A 19,765-nucleotide genomic window follows, 5' to 3' on the forward strand; every position below is an offset into this window, starting at 1 on the left:
CATGGAAGGGTTTACTTGAAAGAGGCACATTTCATCTTATATGTGACATGTCGGTAATGTTGATTTAAAAAGCAGAAGCAAAGAGGGGCGCCTGGGCGGCTGTCGGTTAAGTGTCAGACTCTTGATTTCGGCTCAGGTCCTGATCTTATGGTTCGTGGGTTCGAGCCCTGCGTCGGGCTCTGCGCTGATGGTCTGGAGCCTGCTTGGGATTCTCTCCCAAGCCCTCTCCCTCCGTCTCTGCCCCTCCCCTGCTTGGGCTCCCTCTCCCTCTCCCTCTCAAAACAAAAAAATAAACCAAAAGTTAAAGAAAGTAGAAGCAACAAAATAAAAAGCCCGTACAACACCAATAGTCTGGCCCTGGAGACTGGGCTCTTCATGACCACCCTGAGCCGCCTGGGTCCTTCTGGGTTTGAGTTCACTTTATGTCCTGGGATTGCGGCTGCCAGTCGCCCACGAGTCTTTGGAGAGAGGAGGAAATCTGCATGAGCGACGATCTCTCCAGATGTGCGTACGTGTGTGTGTGTGTGTGTGTGTGTGTGTGCGCCCACACACATGCACATGTCTGTGTGTACGTTGTATGTATGCATGAGCACACACGAGCACCCGCATGTACTCTGGTCAGAAGACCGTGCAGACTTCCGAGTTCTCTGAGGCACACGAGCCGTTTAGAACCAGGGGTTCATCTCAGTCCTGTTCTCGAACAGCACGGAGTTCAAGCCTGGCTCCCATCTGACTCCCACTCCTGTGGCCACGGGTCAAGTTTGGCAGGCGCGGTGGAGGCTGTGAGCGCCCGAGCCCAAGCCGCCCGTCCGGTGCCTCGGAGGCCACCTCCCTGATGTGCTTCGTGTCCGTTTCCGCTTACTGTCCTCGTCCCCCCCGTTTGGGAGGCCACACCCAGTTAAGACCCTTTGGATTTCACACTTTGTGAGTCGGCATTAACCGTACCTACTTTTTGTTCTTGTTCTTTCTCTCACCCAGGGTTACCTTCCTGCCAACGTGGAGCGAAGACCAGCCACGCTCCAGAGAAAGCAGAAAGAATACTTTGCGTTCATCGAGCACTATTACGACTCCCGGCACGACGACGCTCACCAGGACACCTACAGGCAGGTGGGTGTCTGTCCCTCGCTCCACGTCCCATGAGGGGCCCTGGCCTGGTGATGGTTTGCGGGAGGGGCTGTTTGCTCTGGTGCGTTCCTAACCGGGCCACGGATTTGTGTTTGCTGACGAATGAACAAGTGACGGTGTGCTCCTGCTGGTAGTGCTTTGCTCATCTCCGGTTCCTTCTATAAAAGTGACGAGGATTTTTTTTTTTTTAATTTTTTTTTTTTTTAACGTTTATTTATTTTTGAGACAGACAGAGACAGAGCATGAATGGGGGCGGGGCAGAGAGAGAGGGAGACACAGAATCGGAAGCAGGCTCCAGGCTCCGAGCCGTCAGCCCAGAGCCCGACGCGGGGCTCGAACTCAACGGACCGTGAGATCGTGACCTGAGCTGAAGTCGGACGCCCAACCGACTGAGCCACTCAGGCGCCCCACGAGGATGTTTTTAATTGGAGTTGCAGAGTGGATGCCCGAGGTCCCCTGCTGGTGCCCTGACACGTGCCTTGGGAGCCGCCCGGCCTTTCTTGTGTCAGAGAGCTGCTCTTGGGCCCGTAGGACCCGGACAGGCATGTCGCTGGACCGATCAGAGGAGGAGAGTCTCCGTGGGCTTTGTGGGCCCTGACTCTCTGGGGCACAGAGGGGTGGGGTGTGGGTAGACGAGAGCTGACTGGGCAGCTGGATTGGGGGGGTGCAGTTCATCTCCAGCAAAACGTGTAGCAGTGTATCATTTCTGCTCCCTCGTTGAACACAAAATGGTGTAATTATGGCTTCTTGAACAGTTGACAGTGTGTATGAGGGGAAGAATCCTTACATTTGATTTATAGTTCACAGCGCATTCAAAATTTGCTGTTAGGAAAGCTCATTGAGGGCTTTGTCATTCTTACTGTCTTTGTAATGTGTGAAATGCAGAATGGCTTGTGCTGCATTCATTCATTCGTTCATTCATTTTTGCGCTGTGTTTAAACAAAAAGGTAGTTCTTAACTGATAGCTCTGCTTCCTGTTTCTTCAATCAGCTTCTGACTTTCCCGAGACACGTTCGTACTGAATGTTTCCTTTTGGAAACCCTCCTTCTGGGTGAAGGAGCCTTGCCGAATTTTTCTGCCTCAGATATGGGCTCTCCACATCTCTTTGTCACTTTGGTGTAGATCTTTACAAAGGTCCCAAGACAGGCCTTCCGTCTGATTGGTGATCAACAGTTCTTCAAGGGAAATGGATTCTGAGAAGATCTTCCTCATGGAGGGGAAACGGTAGAGCTTGGGGGGGCGATCGCCATGCGAGAGAGCAAGGACCCGGGAGAGGCCCTTCTGGGGCGGGGCCCTTGCCTCTGGCTCCTTGGTGCTCCAGGGCGCAAGGCGCTGCTTGCCTGGCACCCTGAGAAACGGATTTAAGACAGATTGCACTTGGATTTCGTTGGGGCAATAGTAGCTTACCTGGTTTCTCTTTCCACTTCACTAACTCTAGGGAATGGGTCCACTTGGTATTGTTTTGGATGTGTTTTTGATGCATTTTTATTCGAGGAAAAGCCTTCCAAAGGATGACACCTAGCATCTATCTGTGAGGTTTACCAAACTGTATTCTGTTACGAATTTCTTGAGGGAGAGTTAATTAAATACAGGTCGCATGTGTTTTTATTCAGTTACGATGATAGGTAATAAAAAGCTTCCGTGTTGTTGTGAATTCCCCAGATGTTTCTGCGATAACATCGCGGAGAAAACCGTAATCCGCGGCAGTGATGTCGGCTCGCTTTGCCGCCAAGCAGGCCCGCCTCGCGTGTCCAGCCCCTTCCCGTTGGCACAGACGGCAGGTGTAGGTACGGTGCCCACTGGCCCGCCCACCGGAGTGTGATGGCACGGGAGCCGCGTTCTGAGGGTGGCCCTTGAGGGCACCCTGGGGCAGGGGACACGGTCGGACTAGAGTCGTCTGGCCCCCGGTCTGGACTGCACCCCTCCCTCTCGGCACTGCCGCCCGTGGGCCCACGCTTCTTCCATTCCTCCCCGCGTTGCTCAGGGGGCGTGGGGCTGATGGTTTCCTCCGGGCCGACTCCTGCCCTCTCTCGCTTTCCTGCCCGCTGTCCTTCAGTGCCGCCCCGAACACCGAGTCCACTGGCTCCCGGGCCCCTCCTGGTCCTCTCCCTGGGCAGGTGCTGCTGATGGGATGGTGGCGCCCGGGTTCTCGCCGAGGGAAGGGCTCCAGGCAGGGACCCGTCAGTGGGGAAGCAGCCGCCACGCCTCGCATCAGCGCGGTTGATGGCCCCCACCTCGGGTGGTTTTCACCAGGGAAGCCTCTGGGGGATGTGGCAGGCACCTTCTAGACAAGGATGCTGGGCCCCGGGACTCAGTCATGGTGCCCAGGCTGTCGTGCCCGTGAGGCAGAGCGAGGATGCTGTCCTGTTCCCGTGGATAGTGGAGTCCTTGTGGGCACATACTGACGGGAACGAACCTGAACATTGGCTCCTTCTCGGCATTACGATGTGCACGTCTTCCTTCGGCCTGTGTGGTCTTCTCCTGGGTGACCCGGGACGGTGACGGTGTTGGCCAGGGGCGGGACGTGCCCGTGGGACGTTGGGAGCCAGCCCGTGGCGCCAGCTCAAGCCCCGAACGTTCTTACTCGCTGCTGCTTGGACCTGCGGGTGTCGTCGTCTGCCGTGTCGGGGGCTTCGTTAGGGCTCTCGGGTCAGGCGGTGCGCAAGCAGGGATCGGCCGATGCTGGCAGAGGTTTTTAAGTGCTTCCTTTGAAAAGTGCCCCGGGTCCCCACGGACTCTGTGAAGCGGAGAAAAACGTGGCCTGGGCGCCAAGAAGAAGCTGTCACGGCCGAAAACGTGTACGCTATTGATGTACCTGAATTGCTCCTGTGTCCGAGGCCGGGAATCAATGTTTACTAATTGCTATGGATTCTGTTACTAAATAGCCGAGGGCCTGCTCTCTTCCTGATCAGGCAGCAAGTGTTTGCGCGGGAAGTGTCGGCAAGCCCTCGTGCTGGGCCTGTGCGGCTACAACCTGCCCCCTCGAGCACTTGGCCACGGAGGGAGTCGGTACTTTCAGGGCGGGAGCGGGTTAGAGTCCCGGGTCAGTTCATCGCCGTTGAGCACTGCTCTTCTCGTCACACTTACGCCAACATTTGTCATCTTTGAAAATAACACCTCTCTCCCTGCATCCGCAGATCCACATAGACATCCCTCGAATGAGTCCGGAGGCGTTAATACTTCAACCTAAAGTGACGGAGGTAAGAGCCAGGATCGCAAGTTCCTGTGGACGGTGTCTCCCTGGGTCGGGGCGGTGGGTGCCCACGGAACTAGCGACGTGGTTTGTGCGGTTGGGGTGCTTTACCCACAGCACGTGTGGGGTGGCTCTCAGAACGTAATCACGGACAGGAGTCGCTGTTTTGTGTGTGGCGTTGACGCGTACGGAAGACACGGGTAGGCGTGCGTGGAGTGCGCGTGTGTGTCCTTCCCCACCTGAGGGGAGAGTCCCACTCATGTCGGACCCGTGGCGTTGGAGCCGCCCACGGTGCCTACCCTGCTCTTGAAGGGCCCCCGCGATGTGAGCGGCCCCCTGACTTTGTGATCCCGTGACCTCAGCACGTGTCCCGTGGCCTTCTCTCTGCAACTCGTGTTTTTCTTCCACGTCATTTGCTAACATTCAGCTCATCTGTGTGTCCTCTTGGGTGATCGTCCGTCAGTCAAATATTGCACACTTTCTGTGGCTTTTTCCTGTCGCCGGACGTCTGGGTCGTGTCTGACGTGTTGTGATCAGGCCCTTCTCTGGGGCGTTGAGGAGAAGTAGAACGGTTGTGTTGGGGTTGGGGTGGGGGTGGGGGTGAGCCCGGGAGCCTGTCAGGCTGGTGTCAGTGTGGTCCCGGGGGAGCTGCCCTCCTCAGACGCTCGCCTGTGGGGTGTTCGAGTCCCGCACTCTGTGTCCATGCTCCTCATCCGCGGCCCACATCCACGGTCAGCGTCCACGCTCCTTGTCGTGCTAACTCTTGTCCACACTCCTCGTCCACGCCCCACGTCCACGTTCCATGTCCCCCTCACTCTCGTCCACGCCTTGTGACCACGCCCCTCGTCCTCATTCCTGTCCCGCCAGCGGGCCTCCTCCTCCTGGTCGTCATCTCCGAGTCTCTCCTTACTGGTGGCCGTGATCTCTTCCTGTGTTAGTGTTTCCGTGGTCCCTTTTCGGGGGGGTGCTGCTCTCTGTCTTTCGCCCATTTTTCTTGTGGGCGGTTGATCTAGTTTTTTATTGGCTGCCGATCCTAATGTGTTACGGATTCTAAATCTTTGTCAGCTTGCACGTCACATGCGTCCTCTCCCATCCCGTGGCTGCTTCTCACTTCCTTCTGGGTGGCGTTGACGACCGGAAGTTCTTTGTTTCAGTGTGGCCGAACTTCTCGGCCCCTTCATTTCTGGTTGGCACCGCTGTGCCTTTCTTGAGAGATCTGCACGTACCTGGTGTAGTCAGTCCGCTCCCATAGGTTCATCTGAAGCTTTGCTCATTTGTCCTTCACACTCCCGTTTTTCATTCGTCTGTACTCACCGGCTGCTTACGAGGTGAGGTCGCCCTCCAGTGAGCTCTCCCCTGAAGTGACCCGTCAGGCCCGGCCTCACGTGTGGCCTCCAGCTTGTCTCCCCGTGTTTGCAGCGTCCCTTCTGGTGTGCGTCCTCCTTACGCCTGCATACGCGTGTCTTTGTTCTCTGTCTTGTCCTAGAACTGAAGGGGTCTTCCCTCGACACCCACCTGCCGGCGAGTTCAGCCTCGTACCGAGTCCCACGGCTGCCGGGGCCCTGGTGCCCTTGGTCCTCTCCAGGCCTCAGGCCTGTGCGCTCCCACCCGACTCTCACAGTCAGACTCCTGGGATTGCTTGTCCCGTTTTTGTCTTCACTGTCTGTCTGATTCGTGGCTGGGCTTGCGCGGAATCGGTAGATCAGATGGGGGGAAATGACGTCTTTACGGAATCCTCTTTGTTGTCATGAATATGCACCATCTCCATTTTTAGGCCATTTGTGACGCCCCTCAGCGTACTTGTAAAATTTGTCCCGGGAAAGGTCTTGTATGTGTTTTATTAGATTTATTCTTAGTTATCACGTTTTTTTGTTATTCTTGTAAATGGTATCTCTTTAAAGTGGAACGTTTTTTACTTACGGTCTGAAACACTTGTTTGCGTCTCCAGTGCTCCGGCAAACGCACTTTTAAACTCTCCTGTCTCTTACATGCTTGGTAAGTTTGTTGAACAAAAATCCTGGATTATGAAAGCAGAAGTGTCTGTCGATTATAGCACACAAAAGGGGAGAATTAGTTTCCCACAGAAGCAGGCATCTCGAGGCGGTTGTTTTTGATTGTCCTTCTCAATGGTTGTGCTTAACCGTATCTGCAAAACGAGGGGGAACATATCGTGACCTCTTTTTTACTTATTTTTTTTAATGGAAATAGAGTCTGCCACAGATCTTCGGTTTACCGTCATTTTTATATTTTTCCTACCACTTGACACGTCGCTCGTAGAGTAGAGCTCGCAGGGTCGTGGCGGCTCGGCTCAGAGGGGTCTGCCGCAGACAGCAGGCGGCCTGGCGGGAGGGGGGTGCGTTCCTGTCTCCCGCACGGGCTCCCCCCGGCGGTGAGGCGGCTTTGCCGTGGTGCTTGGCGTCACCCCCCGCGGTCCCGGCTGCCGCTGTAGCTTCCCCGCGCCGCGTTTCCCTTCCACGTGCAGGAGTGAGGAAGGCGCACCCCTCCCCTTGCCGCTCTTCCCTAGAAGGTGCTCCCAGTACCTGTGCTTCTGTCCCGCGGGCCGGAACTTAGTCACGTGGTTGTACTTGACCGTCTGGAACCGGGACAGCGTGACTCGGATTTTAGCTGGTTCGTGTGCCTCGCTGACGTCTGGGCCTTCTGACCGCCCAGAAGAAGGGTTTCGGCACATCCCCCATCTACCCACGCTTTCCTGTCCCTTCAGTAGGGGATGCGCAGTCCGCTCGGTTCGCCACCCCCCACCCCCGCCAACTGTCCGCTTCCTCCTGTGGGCTTTGTTGAGGTCTGGTGGCTGGACAGTAAAATGTACCCATTGTAAGTGTGCATTTAGATTGGTTTTGACACCTGTGCTTGGGACTGTGACAGCCACTTGAATGACGATAGAACACTTCCATCACCCTGAAAAGTGGGCTTGCTTCCTTTGCTGTCAGCCTCCTGTCCCCACCCCTGCCCGTGTAAGTCCTGATCTGCTTTCTGTGTCTCTGGAGCTTTGCCTTTTAAGAATTGCATGCAAACGGAATCCCACAAATTCCAGACTTTCGTGAGTGCCTTCTCTTAGTGCTTAGATGCTTGTCCACGTTGTCGCACTGCTGCTGGGTAGGACGCTGTTGTTGGACGTGTCCTGGCATGGTGACCCGTTTGTCGGTTGATGGACACCTGGGCTCTTTCCAAGCGTGGGTCTTCACAAAAAAAAATGTGCTACAAACCTTTGTGTGGAGATGTAGTGAAGGCCCCTGCTCGCCCCTCTGAGGCGAGGACCTAGGAGCAGGGTGCTTGTGTGGTGTAAGTGGGTGTGTGTCCACTTCATTAGAGACCGCCAAACGATTCTCCAAGGTGGCCGTACCGGTCGGCGTGCCCACCAGCGGTGCGTGGGAGGTCTTGTGCTGCATCCTTAGCGGTACTCGGTACCGGCAGGCTTTTTAATGTCAGATGTTTTCTGGCGGGTGTAGGATGGTACCTTGCGGGCTTATAACTTGCCTTTCCCTGGTGACTGATGTTGTGCATCGTTACGTGTGCTGGTTTGCCACACGCGGGTCTTTGATGGAGGGTCCGTTCCGTTCGTTGCTCGCCGTTGAATTGCTTTTAGAATCTTCAGCCTGCCTGTTCTCTGGGCTAGCTCGGCCCGGAAATCCCTGTTTTATGGGAGCTCAGCTAGATTCAGGGGCCTCAGGCTCGCCTACCTGCCGAGAGGGAGGCCTGGAAGTGAGCGGAGTGGATGGAGTCGGGCTGGATGGCCGTCACCCGGCGGTTCTCGGCCAGAGAGCAGAGGCGCAGCCTCGGTCAGAGGGTCACCGCCCCCCGCCCGTCCCCACGGTGGAGCGGGCCCCAGGGGACAGCAGACCTCCGCGGTGTCTGTTTCGGCTGAGCTCTGGTGCGAGAGCTGCATGTGCCGCAGAGCCAGCTGCTCCGAACAGCTGACCGGATCCCCATCTCTCCCTCTCCCGTGACCCCTGAGGGTCTGGGTCCCTCTGGGCCTTCAGACCTTACCTGGGAGGTTGCCTCATCAGACGCGCCATATGCCTGCAATGCTCTCCTACCCCATTCACGCCTGGTGTGTGCGGCCTGACTGCTTGTTTGTGACGCCACTCGCTCACCCCGTTTGTCGGCTCCCGGAGAGCAGGGCTTGGGGCCCTCGTGGTGTCGGTGCCCAGAGCATCTCCTGGAACCTCATGGGAGTCAGAAGATTTTGTCGAAATTGGTAATTACTGTTTTTATCCGATGTCATTGTTTGAAAGTAAAATTCGTAAGTTTTTGGCTGCTTGTTTTTTTGGTCTCCTGTCCGGTGTCGAGCTCACTCAATCTATTACATGAAGACACACAAGTTCTGACCTGTGGGCCCGTGGCTACCATGGAGGGTGCAGTGAGTTTATTAGGGGAATGATATTCAAATATCCCTATTGGGCCTTTTCTGCTGATAAGTTTATCGTCTACCAAGTGACTTTTCCTTCGTGGTTATTATATTATCTGCCCTCTGGTTATCTGCTTCTTAGAGCAGTGTCACAAATTAGGGAAATAAGATGCTTTTTCCAGTTAGCCACGGAGAAGCGACGTCTCGTTACATTTAAACAGACGCGGAGGATAATGAAACATGCAGGCTTTTAAAACCACATTATTTACGTGCAATTCTTAGAATTAGCGTGACGAGTTTTCCATGGCCCTGAAGGATGGGCATTTTCTAGGCGGCAAATAGCAGTGGTCGTTCAGAGTGGACTCTTACTGCGACCGCGCGCTTGGCGTAGACTGTGTCTGGAGCCGCGTGGGCCTGCCCACAGCAGGGCCGGTGGTGGCCAGGAGGAAGACCGCCTCTGGAGGCCCCGGAGTTGGCTCTGGGGCCACATCGAAGTGGGTTTCTGACACTTGCATCTGGAGGACCACTCCTCAGCAGCCCGCTGTGCTTGGCCGGCCCCCCTCCCCCCCCCCCCCCCCCCCCCACCTGAGCAGGCCAGCCTCACCTGCTCCTGCCCCGGTGACCCAGGAGCGCCCTTGTGTCTCCCGCTCCAGCCCCTGGGCGGGGTTGTGGCAACTGCCCTTTCAGAGTCCCTGTCCCGTTAGACCACCCTCGGAGGGGCGGTGGCCTTCACGCCCATGGTCTCCATCCCTGCTGCCCGGCAGGCATCTGCTGGTGAGAGTCAGTGCATCTGTGAACCGTCTGCTGGGATTCTGGCCACGGCTGAGGCCCCCGCTGGTCTGCTAGGACCGCGCAGGCTATGAGGGCAGGACACGGGGCCCTTGTGTCCCCCGGTCCCTGCAGCCTGGCGCCGGGGCAGCGGATGAGTGAATGACACAGTAGAGCGCACGCTCGTCACGTGTGGGCGTTCTGCAGGTCCTTCCACGTGCGAGGTGACACCGGAGGGTCCTCACGGCCTGGACGCGTGGGTGGTGGCCGGTGTCCCGCCTGTCCACGGCCTCTCACCCCTCGTCTCTTCGTTCGGGCTCCTCACTGGGCCTCTGCCCGCCAGCGGTGGGAATGCGGTTTGCGAGAGCCCAGGAAGTACTTGGGTGTTTTGTAATCAGTCCACCGAAGTCTCCTCGTACGTGTTTCGGGAATCGGGTCCGTAGATCTTTCTTCTCCTGTCTCTTTGTTTTTCTGGTAAAATCTACCAGAGCAGAGGGATTTCTGTAACGTTTATGTTCACATTTAAGGAAATAATGAGAAATTAACGTACAGGTGCCCACCATTAGCTGAAGAAAGAGCAAGAACTAGCATCTGTGACGTCCCCTCTGTGTCCCTCCCACATGTCTCCCGTCTCCCAGCCAGTGACTGTCTTCCTGCCTCTCTGTATGATTTTATCATGTGTTTGTATGCGTATGCATGTTTTTGCCCTTTATGGTTTTTATTTTTTAATGGGATTATTCTAAGTATATGTGTGGTTGCCCTTTATATGACAGCATTTGGGTTTTTTTTTTTCCCCCCGCATTTGAGAGAGAGACAGACAGACAGACAGAGTGCAAGCAGGGAAGGGGCAGAGAGAGAGGGAGACACAGAATCGGAAGCAGGCTGCAGGCTCCGAGCTGGCAGCACAGAGCCCGACGCGGGACCTGAACTCACGGATCGGGAAATCATGACCCGAGCCAAAGGTGGACCCTCAACTGACCGAGTCACCCAGGCACCCCAAGACAGCATTTGGTTTTAAGCGTTACCTATCAGTGCCTGTGGTTGGAGGTCACTTCTCAGTGCTGTGTTGCTTTCCGCTGCTCAGTCTGTGCCCTGAGCCCTCCAGTCTCGTGTTGCTTGAGCATTTGGGCCAAGTTCATCGCTGTGTGTTTTCTCAGGGCGTCGCTGTGCACGTGCCTCTGTGCGTGCATGAATGTGTGCACCTGTGTGTGTGTGTGCGCACGCGTGTGTGGAGAGGCCCCGGGGGCGGGCGCTGGGATCGAACTGGGTCACACCAGGCGGTCGTGCTGGGGGAGTGCCCCATGCTGACCCTCACCACCACATGGGATTGTGAGGCCGGGTCCCCTGCTCTGGCCAGGGGTATGAGGTGCGTCCCGTTGGGCTTTTCACTTGAACCTCCGTGAGTGCGGATGAAGTGAAGTATTTTTTCTTCGGTTTCTTGCCCATTTGTGTTTCTTCTCTGGTGAAATGCTTCTGTTCCCTGTTCCTGGGGTGCTGGTGTCTGGTTGGTTCTGCCGACGGAAAGGAGTTCCTGATCTGTTCAGGGCGCTGAGTCCGTCGTGGGTGTGGATGCACCCGGGCGCCCCCTTCAGTTAGTGGCTTGTTCTTCACTCGTGGTGACGAGAAATTCTGAATTTACCGCCGCCCATTCCCCCGTCTTCTCCTTTACGCGTATGCTTGTTTGTGTCCTAAGACCTCTTTTTCAACCTCGAGATTTCAGAGAAGTCTTAGCTCTCTTCCCAGATTTTTAAAGTTTTGCCTTTTACATTTAGTGCCACAGTCGGTTTGGAATCCACTCTGCGTGGTTCGCTGCGGTCGGCTGCTTTCTGAGCACACGTCCCTCCAGGAGAAGCCGCCCGCGCCGATCAGCTCTGTGCTACATCAGAATCCCGCACACATTGGGCTCCTTCTGGGCTCCTCTGGGCCGCCGCTCTGTGTGTCCATTGTCCCTGTTCCGGCTTCCTCCTGTCTAGGTGTCCTGGTCTCGCTGTCTTGCTGTCTTGCAGGCCAGGCTGCCCGAGCCTGGCTGTTGTTTATGGGCCCTCGTATAAATGTGAAATCAGCTCGTTAACAGCTTCATGTAAATTCTGGAAATCACGCCGAATCTGCCGATCAGTCGGGGAGAACTCACATTTTGTTTCTGTGTTTAGCTCTCCTGATCTTTTATTTCTAGACTGTTCTTTTTCTTGTCTTGCATTGATACTCTCTAGAAAGGCTGTTGACTTTTGTCAGTGAACCTTCTACCTGGCAAGTCTTACCTTGTTCCCCAATTCAAGTATCTTATGTGTAGATGTGGTTGAGGCTTTACAGAAGTTAATTGTATTACTTTGTGAATAATGGCAGTTTTTTTTTTTTTTCTGTTTTGGTATATATTTTTCTTTCTTATTTGTTTTGTTTTGCTGTTTGTTTTTATTGTTTTTTCTTTTTTTTGCTGGCTCAGACTTCTTACCACAACCAAACACAGTGGGGGAAGCAGGTATCCTGCTGTCACTCCTGGTCGCGTTGTGCTGACTTGGGATATTTTCTCTAGGCATTACAGGTGCTCTTTATCACGTGAGGGACGGTGCCTTGCTCGTGGTTTTCAAGTCACAAATGGTGCTGAGGTTTATCAGTTCCTTTCCCTGTCATCTGGTAGGAGAATACATTTTTGCTCCTTTATCCTCTAAATGTGGTGGATTTTATTCCTGGCCTTCCTGCCACTGAGGCGACTGATCGAGGTAAACGCGGGTTGTGTGGGGTGGACGGGTTCAGTGACTTCAGGAGCAGGTAGGTGGCCGTCTCACGGGCCACGCTGCCAGAGGGGAAGTCTGGTGGCTCCTGCGTTTGAAAAATGCTTCTTTCTGACTGGCCCCCAGTCATTCTCACCGCTGTGACATGTGGCCATGTCTGTTGTGTTGAATGTTTGGTCAGGTGACAGTGACACTGTGATGTTGTGTTTGACAGTGTTGCTTCTTTTCTGTCCTTCAGTTTTGAGCATAGTGAGACGTCTGGGTCGGCTCACCTATCAAACACCTGCCTTGAGCACAGAGCGTGGGGCGTAAATCGTCACATTTGAAGGAGGTCAATGTCAAGTCATTCAAACGCCACAGGTGCCACCGTTGGTGGCTTTAAGAGAGTCCTACGTTATTAACCACGTCGTGGCGAATAATCAGGGGCAGTCCTGGTGTATATTTTACGTGATAGGTGGTTGCCTTTTATTTATTTTTTAAAATTTTAATTAAAAAATTTTTTTTAATGTTTGTTTTATTTTTGAGAGAGAGACAGAGTGCAAGCAAGCAGGGGAGGGGCAGGGAAAGAGGGAGACACAGAATCCGAAGCAGGTTCCAGGCTCCAGGCTCCGAGCCGTCAGCACAGAGCCCGGAGTGGGGCTCGAACCCACGAACCGCGACATTATGACCTGAGCGGAAGTCGGACGCTCAACCGACTGAGCCGCCCATGTGCCCCAGGTGGTTGCCTTTCAATGCACATTTTGGATTTGTCACAGGCTCTTACTTGGTGTCATTCATCAGGTGTTAGAACTCACGTGGGGGCGGTGTTCCTTGGATCGTGTTGCAAACACTTGCGTTGTAATAATTTCTTCTTTCTGGGCCACGTCGCTCCGGGGTTTCCGGGGACGTGGCCCCCACAGCTCTCCCAGCACAACTGCGGATCTGCTGTTGCCCTCTGCCCAGAAGTTATCTCCATGGTGCTTGCTGTGCTGTGAAGTCACACAGTTCACGCCTATGGTGCCGTGTTTTCAGATTTCTGAAATCAGAGTTTTGTGAGTCCTCGTGAGCACAGTGACATTTTCCATTTACATGGATTTCATTTTGTAGAATGCAGAGTGGCTCGGCACCCCGAGCGCCCCATGCGCTGCCCTGGTCCCACCTGGGGGGCCGTGGAGGGCGCCGCAGGTTTGCAGAGTGGAGCCAGGCAGTGCTGCCCTCCCGGGAGCCTTCTGCGCAAGAAAGTCTTTCAGCTTTTTAGGAAAAAAATCTTTCTTGGTTGCTCAGGTGTCTGAAGTTTGGCCAGCGGACCGGGAGTGCCGGTCACATTTTCATTTTTCCAGCCCTGGTGGTAACAAGTAAGGGCAACTTGTTTTATGACTGCAGTTCAGCATAAATTGATCCGTAGAAAAGGTACTTCCAGAAGAGTTTAAAGTTGGAACTACATTTAATGAATTCCTGCTCTGTAACAAAGACGAGAACATCAGGACCGTGGGCAGAACTTGAATAGCCTGTAAGACCCAAGACGTGTTCATTGTTTTTTTAAATTTTTTAAAATTTTTTATTTAACATTTATTTATTTTTGAGACAGAGCATGAATGGGGGAGGGTCAGAGAGAGAGAGGGAGACACAGGATCTGAAACGGGCCCCAGGCTCCGAGCTGTCAGCACAGAGCCTGATGCAGGGCTCGAACCCACGAACCGTGAGATCATGACCTGAGCCGAAGTCGGACGGTTCACCGACTGAGCCACCCAGGCGCCCCACAGGGCGTGTTCGTTGTTAGAGCCGATGCAACTCGTTCTGTTTTCACTCGACATCTCTGTACATGGGGCATCCTGCCTTTATTGTCCTGTGGCCGCTGAAGCTGACGGCACGACATTCACTCCACATTTACTCGGGCCCGTGTGCTGGGACCACCTCTCTCCCCCTCCCCGGGGTGCTCCTGCCTGCCCTGCCCCCACTGGTCCTGCGCCAGCCAGTGCCGCCTTTCTTGCCACAGCCGCTGGCAGGTCACCCGGCCCTCTGGCAGACCATGCTGTGGGGCCGTGACCCCCTGAAGGAGTGCCAGGGGGTGCTCCGCGTCCTCAGCATCGTGCCGTCGAAGGGCGGGGTGCCCGAAACAGTAGAGACGCCATCAAGTCGCCAGGAAAACCGGCGTGTGTGGTGCCGAACGTTCTTGCCGTGCGCGGAGTCTGGGAAGACAGCCCCAGGGAGGGTGCTTTGTGGGGACGCTTGAATTTGGAGGGTAACCCTGAATTGCTGGTGGTCCCCATTTCCGAGTTCTGGGGAGCGTCCGTGTCCTGACCTGGCCCCTCAGAAACCTTGTGGGAAGAATGTTCCCAATCCCAGCCTGGGCCGCCCTGCCTCCCTGGTGCACCCACCTTGTGCAGGCAGGCAAGGCAGGCCTGGGCTGGGGTGCCTGTGGTCCGGCAGTGTAGACGGGGCTCTGCCGGAGGATGAGCTAGAGCCCCAAGCCCAGCTGCCTGGGCACGTGGCGGGAAGCTCCTGTGGCAGTGCCCCGCGGCCTCCCTGTGCTGGCCCCGGGGGCCGGGCTGGCCGGGCGCTGGCTCCACGCTCCTGAGGCCGCTGGCCAGCTGGCTGGGTCTCTCTTCCCGATTCCTGGCTTGGCCCCTCTGGCTTTTGATCCTTGATTTTGGTGTACTGCTGTCTCTTCTTGCTTTTTGCCCTGGGGGACTTCGCACTAGCTCTGGCCTCTGGGGGCTCCTCTGAGCCTGGGCCCCGGGGGAGCTCTGGGGAATCGGGCTCTGTTATGGGGTCTGGGGCGGTGAAGGGTCTGGCGGTGGCCTGGAACGACCTATTCTCCCGGCACCTTCCTCCTCAGGGTGGGGTGGTGGGGGCATGCAGGAGTCCCTTTTCCTTGCGGTTGTTCCGTTGCTGTTGTGGGGGCGCCTCGGTAGAGGATGAGACACGAACGTCCCTCACAAGATTTCTCTCGGATTCTGCTTTTAGCTGAGACCGTGTGAGGGAACCACAGGGCGCTGGGGCTGGAGAAGCCGGCAGGAGCGAGTGCCTGCCCCCAGCTCGTCTCCAGGCCCGTCGGGGGCTGTAAATTCAAGGGAACTGGTGCTTAATCTGTACCCCTTTGAAGGGTCATGTTGTGAACTTTGAAAGCACCTGCTTGGGAAAGGTGATAGGAAGGCAGTTCCTTGTGATACCTTTCACCAGCCTGAGAGCAAAAGCTTGGAAAGGGCTCCGCGCAGGCTTTGAACAGGAACCGCAGGCGTTTGATGCGGGTTAGGAGCCCGCGGCCCGCGGCATGGGGAACGGGGTCCTTTTTCCTCGTGACTCGCTCTGAGCAATGTCTGATCTGTGGGCAGCTCATTACGATGGCCATCAAATGGCAAAATATTTTCGGGGTGACCCTCAGAGGTCCGGTCCCGATGTGCTCACGGTCACGTGCGCTTTCCTGGTCTGTGAGGCGGTGATGGATGCTTAGGTGGGGAGCACTGTAGTTCGAGCCATCACAGATCTTGTTATGAGCTGGGCTGAGGTCGAGGTGAGCTGTCGGTGGGGGGGAGGCAGTGGGGCCCCACGGGACGATGTCAGGTGAGTTGGGGAGGGAGTTCTGAATGATTCTGAATGACTTGGACTCAAACCTGTGCTAGTTTTTGTGATTTCAAGCGAAAGCAAAGCAGGGGTGCCCGGGGGCTCAGTCGGTTGAGCTCTTGGTTTTGGCTCAGGTCGTGACCTCACAGTTTGTGGGTTCGAGCCCCATGTTGGGCTCGGCGCTGAGAGCACGGTGCCTGCTTGGGATTCTCTCTCTCTCTGTCTCTCTCTCTCTGTCTCTCTCTCTCTTTCTCTCTCTCTCTTCCCCTTCCTTGCTCATGCACACGTGTGCGTGCGCTCTCTCTCTTTTTCTCTCTAAATAAATAACTTTAAGCAAAGGAAACTCATGAAATGTTTTAAGGCAAAAAAGAAAAAAAAAATACAGGATAAATCCTAGTAAGAAGAAGAAAAGAGAGAAAGCAGCCTTCAGCCCGATAGCTGCACATGTCGTGTCTGAGGAGGCCTCGGCGGCCCGGCCTGTGGTCGCGGCCTTCCTGCCTGCATGGCCTCTGGTGGGCAAGTTAGTTTCGCTGCCTGTAGGTTTAGGTCTGTGCCTGGGGTCCTGCAGCAGCCCTGTCTCCTGGGGCCACTGGTCCCCTGTCCCATTCCGGTTTCTGCAGCCAGCCCCCCTGGACGGGAGTGGGGATGGGAGCCGGAAGGGGGGGCCTGCCCGCGGCTGGAGCCGGGGGAACCTCTGAGGTTCCGCGGCTGGGTTCACGGGTGTGCCTGGGGGCCCTTGGTGGGGGGTTGCTGGGATTCTTGCTGCCGCACACTTCCTGCAGGCCCCCTCCGCCTGGCTGCCCGGCGCCCCTCCACGTGACGCCGTCCTCAGCTTGCAGGCGGCCGGGACTTAATGCTGCTCTGGTCCGGATCTGTGGGCTCCCGGGGGCACCAGGCGTTCTCTGTACGCGGAGGTCTTTTCCGCGTTACTGCAATTAACGGAAGCTTTTCCTCGGGGGTCTAGACGAGGCTGATCTGTGTGTCACCTTGTAAAAGGGATGCTTCTGCTTGCCACCGTAGAGGGATGGCTGCCGTCTGGCCCCGCTGCTGGTGGGACAGGGCGCGCGGGACCGGAGCTGTGGCTTCCTGGCGTGTCCCTGCGCGGCAGGACAGTCTGACGGGACGAACAGACACTGAGGGACGTGTAGGCCAGCTGTTTACCTTCTCTTCCCCCTTTCTTGCCGAGGAAACATAAATCCGTGTTTTTTAAAATTTTTCTTTATTTTCTGAATTAGCGGCTGTTCCAGGGAAATGGCTCTGGGCGCCACTCTGTAGGGACAGCAAGGACTGAGAGTGCTCGCCCAGAACAGACGCCGGGATGTGGGTCGCGTGAGCCTCCTCGTGACCAGGGGACGTGGCTCGGTCGGCGTGGATGTCGGCGTGCACCCAGCACCGCGGTGGCCTCTCGTGCCGCTGTCTGCAGTCAGGCCAGGTGGGCCTGGGGGCGGCACGTTCCCCGAGCAGGAGGGTGCTGGGCGCTTCCCGAAGGCGGACCTGGCGCCGAGGGGGCGGGCGTGGGCGCTTTGCCTGGCGCAGCCTCCACAAGCCCGCACCTTGACTCCTGGCTTGGAGACGGGACCGTCTCCCCATGAGGAACATGAAGTCCGCGCACGGGACCAAGCGACCGTGCGCGGAGAGATCTGGCTCGCTGGCTTCGGAGCCCCTGCTGTCCCCTGCCTCTGGGCGCTCCCAGCTTGGCGCTCTGCCCCTCCTCCCTCCTGAAGAAGTCGTCATCGGCCTTCACTTCCCTGTTTGCCTGTCATCTCCTCTTCCAAGCCCGCCGGCACCACACGCTGCCCGCACCGCTTCCCCTCGCGGGGGCTGCTTTTCCGCGCCTGAGTCCGTTTCGCCTCTCCGACAAGCCGGGGTCCCGAGGTCCCGACTGGCTGGCCTCTGGGGAGCTGGGTCTGGAGCATCACTTGATGGAGAAACGGAAGGGAAGGAGCTGGCCGAAATCCCGGGCTGGCCCGAGCCGTTACCGGAACGGGAAGGTCGGCGCCCAGCAGTGGCACAGGCCTTGGAGAGCAAGGGCACGTGGAGGGTCAGATTGAAGGGTGGGGGGACCCGGATCATTCACGCCTCTGTTAGGCCAGCGAGGGTTCTAGGGTTTTCCTCCGTGCCTGTCACGGGGCAGGACCGAGGGCACAGCCATGAACGGGATGCGGGAGGACCTTCCTTGGGGGGGCTCCCGCAGAAGTGGGTGGGGGCCGCAGGCTGGGAAGAGGGGTGCTGTTCTGGCTGGGCTGGTAAAGGAAGCTGTCTCTTAGGAGGCGGCGTTTGAACTCACACCTAAATGCTGGAGATCGGGGGTGCCCTGGGAGGTCTGGCTGCAAGCAGGGCGTTGCGACAAGTTCGAGAGCAGAGGCTGCGAGGGGAACACAAGTGGCGGCTTTGGCAAGCGAGGACCCAGTGGAGGCGATGAGGTGGGGGAAGGGAGGGGCAGGTCAGGCTCCTTGAGGTCACGGCCAACAGTCTGCATTCACCCTCCCCGTCTTGGGCAGACAGCGTGACTGACAGACGGACGGACGGTGTGGCCCGATGTGTCAGCAGCTCCCTCTGCCGCCCTGGGGGTGTCGAGTACGGGGTGTCAGCAGGGAGGCCAGCTGGGAGAGTGTCACAGGGGACCCGACGTGAGATGACAGCCCCTAAGCTGGCGGCCGTGAAGCCGAGAGAACGGGCTGGGGCCGGACGCTCTTCGGAGGCTGCTCTGGGGGTGAAGCCACCAGGTGGCCCCTGCTGTCTGCGGCCTCTCGGCCTCTGGGGGCAGTGACGACCTGCGTGTGCTCAGTGGTGAGCCGGATTTGCGTCCGGTGTCCCAAACCTCCCCGGGCGGTGCTCTTTCGGGATGTTAGCCTGCCTGACGTGGTGAAAGCCATTTTTGTTCACGATTGAGCCACTTGTCCCTTTACTTACACGTTACCGGGATCAAAGCCTTAAAAGTATAATTTGCAGGTTATCAAGAGAGATCAAGGGGAGTTAAATCTAAAGAGTCCGAGCTAACTGATCGCTTTCCTTGATGGGAGAGCTCAGTTCCTAAAATTTCCCCGCCAAAGTGATACAAATACGGAGCACTGTCCTCAAGGGTGTGAGCGTGTGGGCCGGCCCGCGTCCCCGGAGCGTGCACGGCGGTGCAGATTGGAGGGCCGGGAGGGGCGGGGGTCGGTTCCTTCACAGATGGCGCTTTGGGAGCCCTCGAGCTGCGTGTTTGTGACTGAGCGGCCGCACTGTCGGCTCCCGCTGCCGCCTCCCTCGTTCGGCCGTGTTCGCCGGGCGCGTTTGCCCCGAGGTGCTTTCCTCGGTTCCCCCACGCGGTGTCCAGTGGAGCCCGGTCCGTCTCGGGACGGCTTGCTTGAGACTGTGCGCGAGGGAAGCTTTGGGGCTGAGTCAGGAGCCCGGGCCTGCGGCTTTCTCAGCCCTCCCGTGGCCGCCGGGCTGGGAGTCACGAGGAGGCCACGACAGCTGCCTGCACGGGTGCTGGGTGCCCTGGGACGCCTCGGGTCCCTGCACGCGCCCTGCTGGGCGGGGCTCGTGGGGCCTCCGCACCCACTTGTCTTCAGTGCCTGGGCTGCCGGGGGAAAGCGTGCATTCGTGCTTGTGAGCAGGTTTAGGGGTGTGTGCGTGTGCGTGAGAGAGAGGGGAGAGAGAGGAGCTCTCTGAAAGTGTGGGCGGGCTTAAAGGGTGGGAGGGCTCCTGTGCTGACGTCACCACCTCCCGGGTGAGGCTGCAGAGCAGGAAAGGAGATTCCTGTGTGCTGAGCTCTGGCTTCTCCTCCAGGCCACACACGCGCACACACACACTGCACCCACACATGCATGCCCATGCACCACACACCTGCGTGCACACACGTACCACATGCCCACGCACACGTGTACATATGCACACGCACCACACACCAGCGCCTGCACGCACGTGTGCCATCACGCAGGCACGTACCCCGTATCTGTGCACACACACGCGTGCACACCAGGCCCCCTTAATGACCAGGTCCCCGCTGGGCCTTGGGCAGGTGGGAAGCAATTAGATGCAGTTTGCTCCCCAGGG

General features: G+C 56.9%; 1 protein-coding gene across 3 annotated transcripts in view; it reads left to right on the forward strand.

Moving 5' to 3' along the window:
- Nucleotides 1-19,765, forward strand: part of TBC1D22A (TBC1 domain family member 22A) — a 328,211-nt gene that overhangs the window by 99,248 nt on the left and 209,198 nt on the right. For all 3 annotated transcript variants that reach the window (XM_027070417.2, XM_027070418.2, XM_027070422.2), the window contains 2 exons: nt 979-1,107; nt 4,263-4,325. In XM_027070417.2, the coding sequence (XP_026926218.1) occupies nt 979-1,107; nt 4,263-4,325 (192 nt within the window). The remainder of the gene's footprint in view (nt 1-978; nt 1,108-4,262; nt 4,326-19,765) is intronic.

This window comes from Acinonyx jubatus, chromosome B4 (assembly GCF_027475565.1).
Source record: "Acinonyx jubatus isolate Ajub_Pintada_27869175 chromosome B4, VMU_Ajub_asm_v1.0, whole genome shotgun sequence".
In the NCBI taxonomy this organism is placed as follows: Eukaryota; Metazoa; Chordata; class Mammalia; order Carnivora; family Felidae; genus Acinonyx; species Acinonyx jubatus.